We start from the raw sequence: 12,789 nt of genomic DNA on the forward strand, positions 1-12,789 counted from the left end.
GAAATGAATTTGTAACGAACCAGTAAAATGAAAGATGTATTCATGAAAGATATCAGCACAGGTCAGGCACAAATAATGCAAATTTCCAATGCATTTCTAAACTGGAGAAAATAAGTCCAATAGATAAAGATGCCTTCAATAGAAGCGGTTTAAATTGGTTAGATAAAGTGCTGAATCATTAGAAGCCATTTTTTGGGAGGAAACTTCCATAAAACAGACTGACTAATAATTGAAGTTATATTTGAAGGTGTCAGAGAATTATTGATTGAAAGACATATCATCAGTAGATAGACAGATCAGTGAATGAATAAAATTGCTGTTAATTAAGTGCTGGGCTGATTAATCTGATAAAAAAGAGTATAACTATTCTACATTTTATGGTATGAAATCTGAGATCTTTTGTGAAAGCTGCCAGCTCATTAGCTGTGTAGGTGGATCCATTAATCTCTCATTTTGGTTAAAATGAGATTTGTCTTGTCTTAATTGTATGTTTGTCTGAATATTGTTAATTTGTAATGTTTTTGATTCTAACATGTCAATTGTCTCAATAAAACTAGTTTAAGAATTTCATTGAACCGAATAAACTTTTTTTTTTTGCCTTTGTGAAATGAAATGTTGAATGAAAAGTCTTTAAATTAATCAGGCCACCTAAAAGAATTTCCCACAACAGAGGAGATAGTAGACCTGTGGTGTAAGTTATAGTGTAACTGGGCTGATAAGTTTTTAAAAAAGGTTTTTATTTATTCGTGTCACAAGTAGGCTTAGATTAACACCGCAATGAAGCGACTGTGAAAATCCCCTAGTCGCCACACTCCGGCGCCTGTTTGGGTACACTGAGGGAGAATTTAGCACGGCTAATGCACCTAACCACGTCTCTCGGACTGTGGGAGGGAACAGGAGCACCCAGAGGAAACCCACACAGACACAAGGAGAATGTGCAGACTCCGCACAGACAGTGACCCAAGCTGGGAATCGAACCCAGGTCCCTGGCGCTGTGAGACAGCAGTGCTAACCACTGTGCCAGGTACAGAGGTAGAGGAGATTGAGGGATAGGGGGAAAGTGGAATGGGACATATCAGGAAAAGAGGCGTTTGCATGAACTAAATTCTTCCATTTATTTAGCATTTCCTACCTGCCGAACGGCTCCCACCATTTCAGCTCGACCGGAGAGCCTTACAGCCAAGCGTTGCAGTACAGCGATGGTCTCCAGGAGCCTCTGATGGGCGTCTCGATGGTCAGAGTTCACCAATAGTGAAGTGGAGGACTGCAAGGCAGACAAAATTAAGTAAAAGAAAAGCAAGGAAGAACCTGTATTTCTATAGCACCTTTCATGACTTCAGGTTGTCCCAGAGCACTTTGCAGCCAATGAAGTACTTGTGATTTGTAGGCACTGCTGTAATGTAGGAAACATGGCAGCCAGTTTGTGCACAGCAACATTCCACAAACAGCAATGCGATTAATGACAATGTACTTTCGATTGGTGCTGTCTGAAGGATAGAACATGGGGGATCAACTTCCTACTCTTCTGAACAGCAAGATTCCTCAGCCCTGGGCGGGGAAATCATGTGTCACATTTGGCCCAATTATGCTCCTGTGAAGTATCTTAGGATGTTTCCTTGCTTTAAAGTTGCTGTAGAATTGCAATCTTGTTATGTGTTACTTGGGAACTATTTGTTGAATCAATATGACAAGAGTGAACATTGTCCCCCAGTAATGATCACCCTATTCATAGCTAGGATTACATGGAATATAGTGTTCAATTCTGGTCACCACACTACCAGAAGGATGTGGAGGCTTTGGAGAGGGTACAGAAAAGATTTACCAGGGTGTTGCCTGGTATGGAGGGCATTAGCCATGATTTGTTCTCACTGGAACGACGGAGGTTGAGGGGCGACCGATAGAAGTCTACAAGATTATGAGAGGCATGGATAGAGTGGGTAGTCAGAAGCTTTTTTTCCAGTGTGGAGGAGTCATTTACTAGGGGGCACAGGTTTAAGGTGCGAGGGGCAAGGTTTAAAGGAGGCATGTTTTTTACACAGAGGTGGGTGCCTGGAACTCGTTGCCAGGGAAGGTAGTGGAAGCGGATACAATAGTGACTTTTAAGGGGTGTCCGGACAAATACATGAATAGGATGGGAATAGAGGGTCTCCGGAAGGGTAGGGAGTTTTAGTTCAGACGGTGCAGGCTTGGAGGGCCAAAGGGCCTGGTCCTGTGCTGTAATTTTCATTGTTCTTACATACAATTCATGGGCCTATTGAGGCCTGGGCCAACATTTATCCCTGGACGTTATTGCCTGTCCCTCGATTCTAGGATGATGTCTACTCGGGGTAGTGAGTTTCAGCCATGCGTCTTCATGTGACCCAGCAGGCTGATTATCAATCCACAGAGCTTTGGGCAAACGGGGCAGGATGTCCCACAGGGTAGTGGGACCTGGAGTGCAGGTTTAGCTTCCTTTTCTTTCCTTCTCTGCTGCCTCTCTGCCTCATTATTAAGACGTTGCAACTCAAACTGTTATACAGGCGGATGGACAAGTTTGCACCGGGTGATTGGTAACAAGTTTCACCCTGTCATTGGTGTCAATGATGCCGCACTTGAAGGAGAGATTCACAGTTTTCAAGGAGAGCTTCAGAGTATCGTTGAAGCATTTTCTTTGTCCTCCCCTTGAACGATGGCTATTTGAAAGTTGAAAGTTTGAAAACAGACCCAGGTGGGGACATGATTTCCTGCCACACTGACAGTGTCCACCTCATTGAATTTGATTTGATTTTGGTTTATCATTGTCACATGTATTACTTTACAGTTTCTTGCGCGCTATGCAGACAAAGCATACCGTTCATAGAGAAGGAAAGGAGAGAGTGCAGAATGTAGTGTTACAGTCATAGCTAGGGTGTAGAGAAAGATCAACTTAGTGCGAGGTAGGTCCATTCAAAAGTCTGATGGCAGCAGGGAAGAAGTTGTTCTTGAGTCTTGAGACTTTTGTATCTTTTTAAGTGGATTTTTCAGGAGTTTTGCCTGAATGTTTGTGGCACTGGCTTCAAGAAGGGCAGTAGTGTTTGTTCAACTCTCTGCAATACCTTTAGAATCCTACAATGCAGAAGGAGGCCACTCGGCCCATCGAGTCTGCACCAACCACAATCCCGCCCAGTCCCTATCCGCATACATTTACCCTAGCCTGCCCCCCTAATACTAAGGGGCAATTTAGCATGGCCAATCCACCTAACCTGCACATTTTTGGAGTGTGGGAGAAAACCGGAGCACCCGGAGGAAACCCATGCAGACACGGGGAGAACGTGCAGACTCCATACAGACTGTGACCCAAGCCGGGAATCGAACCCGGGTCCCTGGTGCTGTGAGGCAGCAGTGCTAACCACTGTGCCACCGTGTCACCCTCCTCCCATTGAATCCAGGGGATACGACAGAGGCATTGCTGCTGGAATTTCTCTCGTGCTTCATGTCTCGCTGATACTCTGTCCTGGTTTCGCTGCAGCACAAAAGCACGGTGACAACAACTGCTCTGTACACCAGGCATTTTGTGGACATGTGGAGATCTTCGTTGTCTAACACTCACAGCTTGATGGAGGCTGAGCTGGTGCAGCTGATCCAGTGTTGGAGCTCCTATTCAATGATGGCCTTTATTGAGAGGGGTGCAGCCAAGGTCTGGGAAATGTTCAACATTTTCCAGAGTCCCTCCTTCAACATATGTGGGAGGTGGAATATTTGGCTGACCAGGTGTGAGTTGATATCTGAGTTTTATTTTGGCAACATTCAAGGATAAGCCAAGTTTCTTTGTATGCTGAATGGAAGAGATTGAGAGTGGCTTGCAAATCTGGTGAAGTGTGGGCAACGTCATTGAAGTCATTCCCACACTGTAGACCATGTATATCTATGGTGGCCAGGTTGGTTTTGGCATGGAGGTGGCTGAGGTTAAAGTGGTTTCCATCTAGGTGCTATTGAACACTGGTGTCAGAGGGATGATGATCTTTGATGAACTGTATTGTTACTCTCAGATAGATTCTAAATAGTATGGGGACTCTCTCACACAGCCTTGTTTACCCCCAGTCTGGATTTTGAAGCTGTCTGCTTCAATCTCCCAGTCAAGATCATTGCAGTTGTGTCATCATGGAGCAATTGCAGGATTGTGTCGAGGTTTCTTGGACCTCCAAATCTTTGGAACACAATTCGCTGAGCCTCCAGATTTACTGAGTCAGATGCTTTGGTCAGGTGAACGTTAAGAGTTCCTGGTGTTGTCCCTGACATTTTCCTTGGAATTTCTAGCAGCAAAGACCATGTCAGAGGTTCCTCTGAAAGTTCTAAAGCCACACTGTGTCTCTGCGAGGATTTCCTCAGCCATGGGAAGTAAGCGGTTGAGGGTTAGGATTTTCCCAGCTTTGGACAAAAGGGAAATACCTCCAGAGTTTCCACAGTTTGATTTATCCCTCAACCGACGTCTAAAGTATGATGTTCTGGTGATTGATCGCATTGGTGTTTGTGGGATCTTGCTGGTTAAATTAGCTGTTACGTTGCTGACATTCCAACAATAATTACATCTCAAAAAAGAATGTCACTGGCTATGCACTGGCCCTGGAGTTCCAGCCTCTTTAGCATCCCCTATTTTAACTGCTCCTCCATTGGTGGCTGTGCCTTCAGATTCCTTGTCCCAAAGCTCAGGAATTCCCTCCCTAAACTTCTCCACCTCACTCCCTCTCTTTCCTCCTTTAAGCCTGCCTCTTTTGGTCATCAGTCCTAATATCCCTCATGTTATCGATGTCAAAGTTCATGAGACTGGGTAAACACCTTGAGACGTTTTGCAGTAAAGGTGATATATAAATGCAAATTGTTTAATACAGCTCCCTTTGTCCTGACATCCGCACACTGAATAACCACAGGGAGTGCACAGAGATTGTTGGTTGAATTGGGTCCAAAGGGAGACTCAGATACAAAGCACATACAAAGTCATGCAAATCTTGTAAGTCCAGGGTGTGGAGGATAGGGGAAATGGGCCAGGGATTTGGCTGAGAGTCCAATTCTGCGGAGTTTAGTTGGCGTTGAACAGGATGTGGAGTGAAACAAGTATTTGACTCCACCAAGCTTCATTTCCACTGGCCCTATTAGGTCAGAACGTCAGCACTGTGAGCAGGAGGATCAGTTTCAATGAGCTCACAGGCAGTGCATCTCACCTTCATCTCTGCTTTGAAGTTTTCGAGTTCCTTTTCTGTGTTCTCCTCAGCCAAGTTCCTCTCTCTCTCCGCCAGGCCCAGCCTTGCTTCCAGTGTATAGCTGTCATTTTTAAATGCCAGGGAGAGCTGTATAAACGTGTTCTGCAGGAAACAAATAAGACAGGAGATTGTAATGTCCTGTACACAGACAGGCTGGGACAGACAGGCTGGGACAGACAGTGGTATGTGACGTGAAAAAACTTCCCTCTTCCTTGTGTTATAAACCTGCTCTAATCTGAGAATCTTACAATACAGAAGGTGGCCGTTCAGCCCATCGTTCTAGTTCTTTGAAAGAAGTATCCAATTAGTCCCACTCTCCTTGCTCTTTCCCCATGGCCCTGCAAATATCTCCTTTTCAACTAGTTATCCAAGGCCCTTTTGAAAGTTACTGTTGGATCTGCTCCCTTTCAGACAGGCATTCCAAATTATAACAGCTCGTCCTGCCAGACAATCTCATAGAAACATAGAAAAACTACAGCACAAACAGACCCTTCGGCCCACAAGTTGTGCCGAACACATCCCTACCTTCTAGACCTACCTATAACCCTCCATCCTATTAAGCTCCATGTACTCATCCAGGAGTCTCTTAAAAGACCCTATTGAGTTCGCCTCCACCACCCCTGACGGCAGCCGATTCCACTTGCCCACCACCCTCTGTGTGAAAAACTTACCCCTAACATCTCCCCTGTACCTACCCCCCAGCACCTTAAACCTGTGTCCTCTCGTAGCAGCCATTTCCACCCTGGGAAAAAGCCTCTGAGAGTCCACCCGATCTATGCCTCTCAACATCTTATACACCTCTATTAGGTCTCCTCTCATCCTTCGTCTCTCCAAGGAGAAAAGACCGAGCTCCCTCAGCCTATCCTCATAAGGTATGCCACTCAATCCAGGCAACATCCTTGTAAATCTCCTCTGCACCCTTTCAATCTTTTCCACATCCTTCCTATAGTGAGGTGACCAGGACTGAGCACAGTACTCCAAGTGGGGTCATCTTCTCCCCTTTTGGCTCTTTTGCCAGTATGTTGCCCTTCATTGGAAGAGGTTTTATGTAAAGGAGCAAGGACATCTTGCTGCAGCTGTACAGGGCTTAATGAGACCACATCTGGAGTCTTGCATTTCCTTACCTAAGAAAGGATATATTTGTGTAAAGATGCTCATTCACCAGTTTAGGGAGAACATGACTCATTTATTTATAGGTTAAGCTACACAGGGGCCTGCAGCCTCGTGGCTGCAATCAGATCCCGAGGTGACTCTGAATACAGAAGCCCGCACTTACCAGGGTGATTCCCCCACCCTGCTTCCTTATTGGTCATGTGAGTCTTACTCTGCAGATTGATCCCAAAAGGCACAATCACTGCAACTTTACAGGGATTGCAATAAATGCTTACGGACTGATTCTTGGGATGGCAGCATTGCCATACCAGGAGAGATTGGGTCGACCAAGCCTGTGTTCACTATATGTATTCAGCTCTGACGAAGGATCATCTAGATTAGAAACATTGGCCCTATTCTCTCCCCACCGATGCCGTCAGACCTGCTGAGATTTTCCAGCAGTTTCTGTTTTTGTTGCTGTATTCACTGTCTGTGTCTTCTGGTTATCAACTTTCCTGTCACTGGAAGCAGTTTCTCTTCCACGGTCTCTAACACTCCTATAAAATCTCCTTTTAACCTTCTCTGCTCGAAGGAGAACAATTCCAGCTTCTCCAATATCAACACATGACTGAAGTCCCTCATTCCTGCTACTGCTCGAGTAAATATCCTCTATACCCTCTTCAAGGCCTTGATATATTATTTAAAGTGTGCTCCCCAGAATTGGACTCAATCCTCCAACTGAGGTCCTTCCAGTGTTTAGTAACGGTTTAAAATAAGTTGCTTGTTTTTGGACTCTGTGTTGATTAATAAAACCAAGAATTTCTCATGCTCTTTAACAAAGCCTTCTTAACTTGACCTGCTACTTTCAAAGATTTATGTACATACAACCCAGTTCTTTTCTGCACCTCCTTTGAAATTGGACCATTTTATTTATATTACCGATGCTCCATAAAGGTCTTCTTAAAACTTTGACTAATTTAATCAAAATTACTGAAAATACTCAGCAGATCTGCCAGCATCTATGGAGAGAGAAACAGAGTTCACGGGGCGGGATTTTATGGCCTCACTCAAGCAAGACTGGAAATTTCTGCCCGAGGTCAACGGACCTTTCCGCCCCTCCCCCGCTCCGATTCCATGGTGGGCGGGGCGGTAGAATCCCAGCGCATGTTTCAGGTCTTTTTTTAAAAAAATCAGAACTTTATAAAACTTTGGTTAAGCTGCACTTAAGAGAATTGCATTCAATTCTGGTCGCCACATTTACAGGAAGGATGTGGAGGTTTTGGAAGAGGGTGCAGAAGAGGTTTACCAGGATGCTGCTCGGATTAGCGGGTCTGAGCTATAAGGAGAGGCTGGACAAACGCGGGTTGTTTTCTCTGAAGCGGCGGAGGCTGAGGGGAGACCTGATAGAAATCTATAAAATTATGAGGGGCATAGATAGGGTTGACAGTCGGAATCCCGAGAGATGAAACTTCTAATACCGGGGGGTATACACTTAAGGTGAGAGGGGGAAAATTCAAAGGAGATGTGAGGGGCAAGTTTTTTTACACAGGGAGTGGTAGGTGTCTGGAATGCACCGCCAGGGGTGGTGGAGGCAGATACGATAGGGGTGTTGAAGGGGCTTTTAAATAAGCACATGAACATGCAAGGAATAGAGGGATACGGACTAAGGGTAGGCAGAAAGGATGAGTTTAATTTGGCCTAATGTTCAGCACAACATCGTGGGCCGAAGGGCCTGTTCCAGTGCTGTACTGTTCTATGATCTAACTGGGAAAAGTCAGAAATGTAATAGGTTTCTTCCTGTCTTTATTTTTTCTCCCCTTCTCCAGTCTCTTCCCATCTACATCTGTGTCTCTTCTGATGTGATCTGTGTCTCTTCTGTGTCACTCTCTAAAAGGTAGGTGTGGTGGACTTCAGTTGTGCCTTTGTCCTGCCTGGACCACCGTTGTGTGTGTTTGTCATGCCTGGACACATCCCCTGCCGGCTCCTCCCCTTGTCACCTGGTATAAAGGTGGCTGTTTCCTCCCCCTTGTTCAGTTCGGGTCGGTTACCTGTTGGGATGTGCTCCTGGTTCTGTAATGAATAAAAGCCTACAGTTGTATTGGCACACAAGTAGTCTTTTGCCTAATTGATAGCGCATCAGTAGGGGAGTCTAAAACTAGAGGGCATAGGTTTAAGGTGAGAGGGGAGAGATACAAAAGGGTCCAGAGGGACAATGTTTTTCACTCAGAGGGTGCTAAGTGTCTGGAACGAGCTTCCAGAGGCAGTAGTAGAGGTGGGTATAATTTTGTCTTTTAAAAAGCATTTAGACAGTTACATGGGTAAGATGGGTATAGAGGGATATGGGCCAAATGCGGGCAATTGGGACTTAGCTTAGTGGTTTAAAAAAAAGGACGGCATGGACAAGTTGGGCCGAAGGGCCTGTTTCCATGCTGTAAACCTCTATGACTCTATGCCCTCCGTTATTTTAACAGTTTCCAGCTTCTTGGTCCTAACCATCTCCTTTTCAGTATGGACATCCAATCCCCCTACACCTCCATCCCCCAACCAGGACCGTCAGAGAGCTCTGTTTATTTCCCTGAAGGGAGGTTCAACCAGAGTCCATCCACCACCACCCTCCTCTGCCTGGTTCTCACATTGAACAACTTCTCCTTCACCTCCACTCACTCCCTCCAATGTTCCTATGTGTACCCGCACGGGTGCCAGCTATGCCTGGCTTTTTGTGGGCTGTGAGAATAATTCCTTGCTCCAGTCCTACTCAGGCCCCCTCCCACAACTATTTTTCCAGTTGATCAATGACCGTATCAGTGCCTTTTTCTGCCGTTGACTGGCTGAGTATTTCCAGCATTTTCTGTTTTTATTTCAGATTTGTAGGGTGCTACAGTGGTTAGCGCTGCTGCCTCACAGCGCCAGGGACCCGGGTTCAATTCCCGGCTTGGGTGACTGTCTGTGTGGAGTTTGCACATTCTCCCCGTGTCTGGATGGGTTTCCTCCGGGTGCTCCTGTTTCCTCCCACACTTCAATGATGTGTGGGTTGGATGGATTGGCCATGCTAAATTGCCCCTTAGTGTCCCAAGATGTATAGGTTAGGGGAATTAGCGGGATAAATATGCGGGTTTACGGGGATAGGGCCTGGATAAGATACTCTGTCGGAGTGCTGGTACAGACTCGATGGGCTGAATGGCTTCCTGCTGCATTGTAGGGATTCTATAATTCTATAATTTCCAGCATTCACGGCGTTCTGCTTTCGTTTCTATGTTTCTATAAGCAGGACAGGCTATTGAGTTGGATGATCAGCCATGATCGTAATGAATGGCGGAGCAGGCTCGAAGGCCCAAAAGGCCTCATCCTGCTCCTATCCTCTATGTTTCTACGTTTTGGATTAAGTTGGTGGCCACATCTCATAACCTCTCCCTCTTTTTTCCGGTGTTTAACCGCGAACAAGCAACATTTATGAAGTTAAAGGCCCTATTTAAGTGCAAGTTGATACACAGAATCACAGAATTCCTACAGCGCAGGAGACCATTCAACCCATCGAGCCAGCAACAATCCCACCCAGCCCCATCTCTGTAACCTCACGTATTTACCCTGCTAACCCCCTAACACTATGGGGCAATGTAGCATGGCCAATCCGCCCAACGCGCACATCTTTGGAGCTACCCTTGCTGTCTGGATTGAATTGGGACCTCACACTGTGGGGGTGGTGGGAGAGAAAATAGGTTTAAATATGTCGTTGATCTTAGGAATGGATCTGTTCCGACTGTTTAATCCTAGTACAGCCTTGGTCAGCATTGAGAAGACAGCCAGTTGTTGCTGACTTGGTGCCAGGACTCTCTGCAGTTGAAAACCTGCCCTTCGACCTCCAGGCAGACAGACACGTCATAAATAGCCACAGGAGACTTTGAGAGGGCCTTTGATGGGAGACTTGTTACATTTATGCTCATGTTGGTTTACATTTTCAATGAGGGGAGGATGTTTTAATGGAGTTATATTCTGGCACAGTACAAACCGCTGTTGGCAGGGAAATGAAAAACACCCACCTCAATTTCCTTCTCAGTCAGAGGAGGCAGACTGTAAGAGAAAAAGGGAAAATTGTAAGTGACATGGGAGTTATGGCACACAAAAAGCCATTCAATCTAACTTGGTTTTCCAACAGTCCTGGAATCATAGAATCCCTACAGTGCAGAAGAGGCCATTCGGCCCATCGAACCTGCACTGACTCTCTGACAGAGCATCTAACCCAGGCTCTCTCCCCTGCCCTATCCCCGTAACCCCACACCTTTACCATGGCAGATCCCCCTAACCTACGCATCTTGGGACACTAATGGGCGATTTAGCATGGCCAATCCACCTAACCCGCACATCTTTAGACTGTGGGAGGAAACCAGGGCACCCGGAGGAAACCCACTCAGACATGGGGAGAGTGTGCAGACTCCACACAGACAATGACCCGAGGCCGGAGTTGAACCCGGGTCCCCTGGCGCTGTGAGACAGCAGTGCTAACCACTGTGCCACCGTGCTGCCCTCTTTTCCTGGATTTGGGGGACTCCACCCCTGAACGCTGCCCCCGCCAATTTGGAAGGTTAGCAGTTTACATTTCCTGCTCCAGTGCGTCACTCCCCACCGCTTGCCCCCCCCCCCCCCCCCCCCCCCCCCCCACTCTGGGACATCATTAGCCGCCTTGAGCTTGATGACATTGCCCCCAACCAGATGGGACTATGTGGAATACAAGTGTGAATCGGGAAGTCGCGTCGGGGGGTGGTGGGGGGTGGTGGGGGGGAGGGGGGGGGGGGGCGCGGGGGGGGGGGGGGGCTGTGGAAGTGTGTGTAAGATCTGCATTACTCTTTCACTTAATCGTAACATTTAAGTCAATTACAATTGGGAGACTGTGCTGGGAGAGCTGATTTAGAAAAGGACTTTTGGATCCGACTCGCTACAAACCAGGCTGGGTTCAACTGTGCTGTCACAGGCTTCATATAAAGTGATACATTAAATACAATAAGTAGCAAAATGCAATACTTAGTAGTGGCAGTGGAAGCAGTCAGTTCATTTTGGAACACCAAAATCACGGCAATCAAGGGACAGAACTTCTCACACAACAGTGTGAAACCAGAAGTGAAAATGCTCAACTACAGGCAACCCAACCTTTCTGGGCGTAAATGAAATAACATCCGTAGAAGGCATGTGATTAAGCATCACACGGTCATTCATCATGCGGTCAGAGTGTCACATGAGCAAATCTGTAAGAATGTCTCCAACCAGAGTTGGCAACCCCGGAAACACTGGGTCAACGCCAGTATTTATTCTCCGCACGCCTCCTCCCACCCATCTTCATCTAATCCCATCAGCATATCTTTCTGTTCCTTTCTGCCTCATGAGTTTACCTAGCCTTCCCTTAAATGCATATGTTAGCCCCATGATGGGGAGATGCTGGTGTTGTGCTGGGGTGGACAAGATGAGAGGTCACACGACGTCAGGTTATAGTCCAACAGGTTTATTTGGAATCACAAGCTTTCGGACCGCTGTTCCTTCGTCAGGTGAAGTAAAGGTCACTTGATGAACGAGCAGCGCTCCAAAAGCTTGTGATTCCAAATAAACCTGTTGGACTATAACCTGGTGTTGTGTGACCTCTCACCGCGTCTTTGTTTGTCACTTCAAACACTCCCTGTGGCACTGAGATCCACATTCTCAGCACTTTCTGGGAAAAAAAAGTTATTCCTACATTCTCTATTGGATTTATCTTACATATGAGTTGTCCTACAAGTGGAAACATCTTCATCTACCCTATCAAATCCCCTCAAAGTTTTAAGATCAGGTCACCCCTCAGCTTTCTCTACTTTGGGAAGGAGCTCTGGCCCTTTTCAGCCTTTCTTGATATAACCTCTCAGTTCTGGTACTAGTTGAATTGGCTATTTGTGGTTTTACTTTCTTCCCTATAACATCGCCCAACTCTGCACCTCCCTCAGCTCACCTCCTGCTGCAACCCTCACCCTGGTCTTTGTATCCTAACTTGGACTGAGTCGTGTTCACCTCCCACATTGCGCTCACTGACCTGCACTAGCTTTCAGTCCAGCAATGCCTCCATTTCAAAATTCTCATCTTTGTGTCCAAACCTCTACACGGCCTCACTCCCCCATTCCTCTGTCACTTCCTCCAGGTCTACAATCCTCTGAGGTACCTGCACTCCTCCAATTCTGGTCTCGTGAGCATCCCCGATCTCCGTCACTCCACTGGTGACCGTACCTTCAACTGCCTGTGTCCCAAGCTCTGGAATTCCTTCCCCGGACCTTTATACATCTGTCTTCTCCTTTGAGGTACTCTTAAAACCCACCTCTCTGACCAAGTCTTTTAAAATCTGGTGTCAATTCTTGTTCACCAACGACCTGTCCTGGTCCCTCTACACTGACGCTAAAGTTTAGAAAGCCCACCAACACTTCTATTTTCTCGGAAGGCTAAGGAAATTCAGCATGTCCACTACGGCTCT

The 12,789-nt window shown here is 46.5% G+C and overlaps 1 protein-coding gene across 2 annotated transcripts in view; it reads right to left on the bottom strand.

Moving 5' to 3' along the window:
* The window catches only part of mrvi1 (murine retrovirus integration site 1 homolog), a 129,312-nt gene that overhangs the window by 33,165 nt on the left and 83,358 nt on the right, over nt 1–12,789 (bottom strand). For both annotated transcript variants that reach the window (XM_078220849.1, XM_078220848.1), the window contains 3 exons: nt 10,346–10,376; nt 5,178–5,318; nt 1,133–1,264 (listed from right to left, as the gene is read on the bottom strand). In XM_078220849.1, coding sequence (XP_078076975.1) covers nt 1,133–1,264; nt 5,178–5,318; nt 10,346–10,376 — 304 coding nt within the window. The remainder of the gene's footprint in view (nt 1–1,132; nt 1,265–5,177; nt 5,319–10,345; nt 10,377–12,789) is intronic.

The sequence above is a fragment of the Mustelus asterias genome, chromosome 9 (assembly GCF_964213995.1).
Source record: "Mustelus asterias chromosome 9, sMusAst1.hap1.1, whole genome shotgun sequence".
Taxonomy (NCBI): Eukaryota; Metazoa; Chordata; class Chondrichthyes; order Carcharhiniformes; family Triakidae; genus Mustelus; species Mustelus asterias.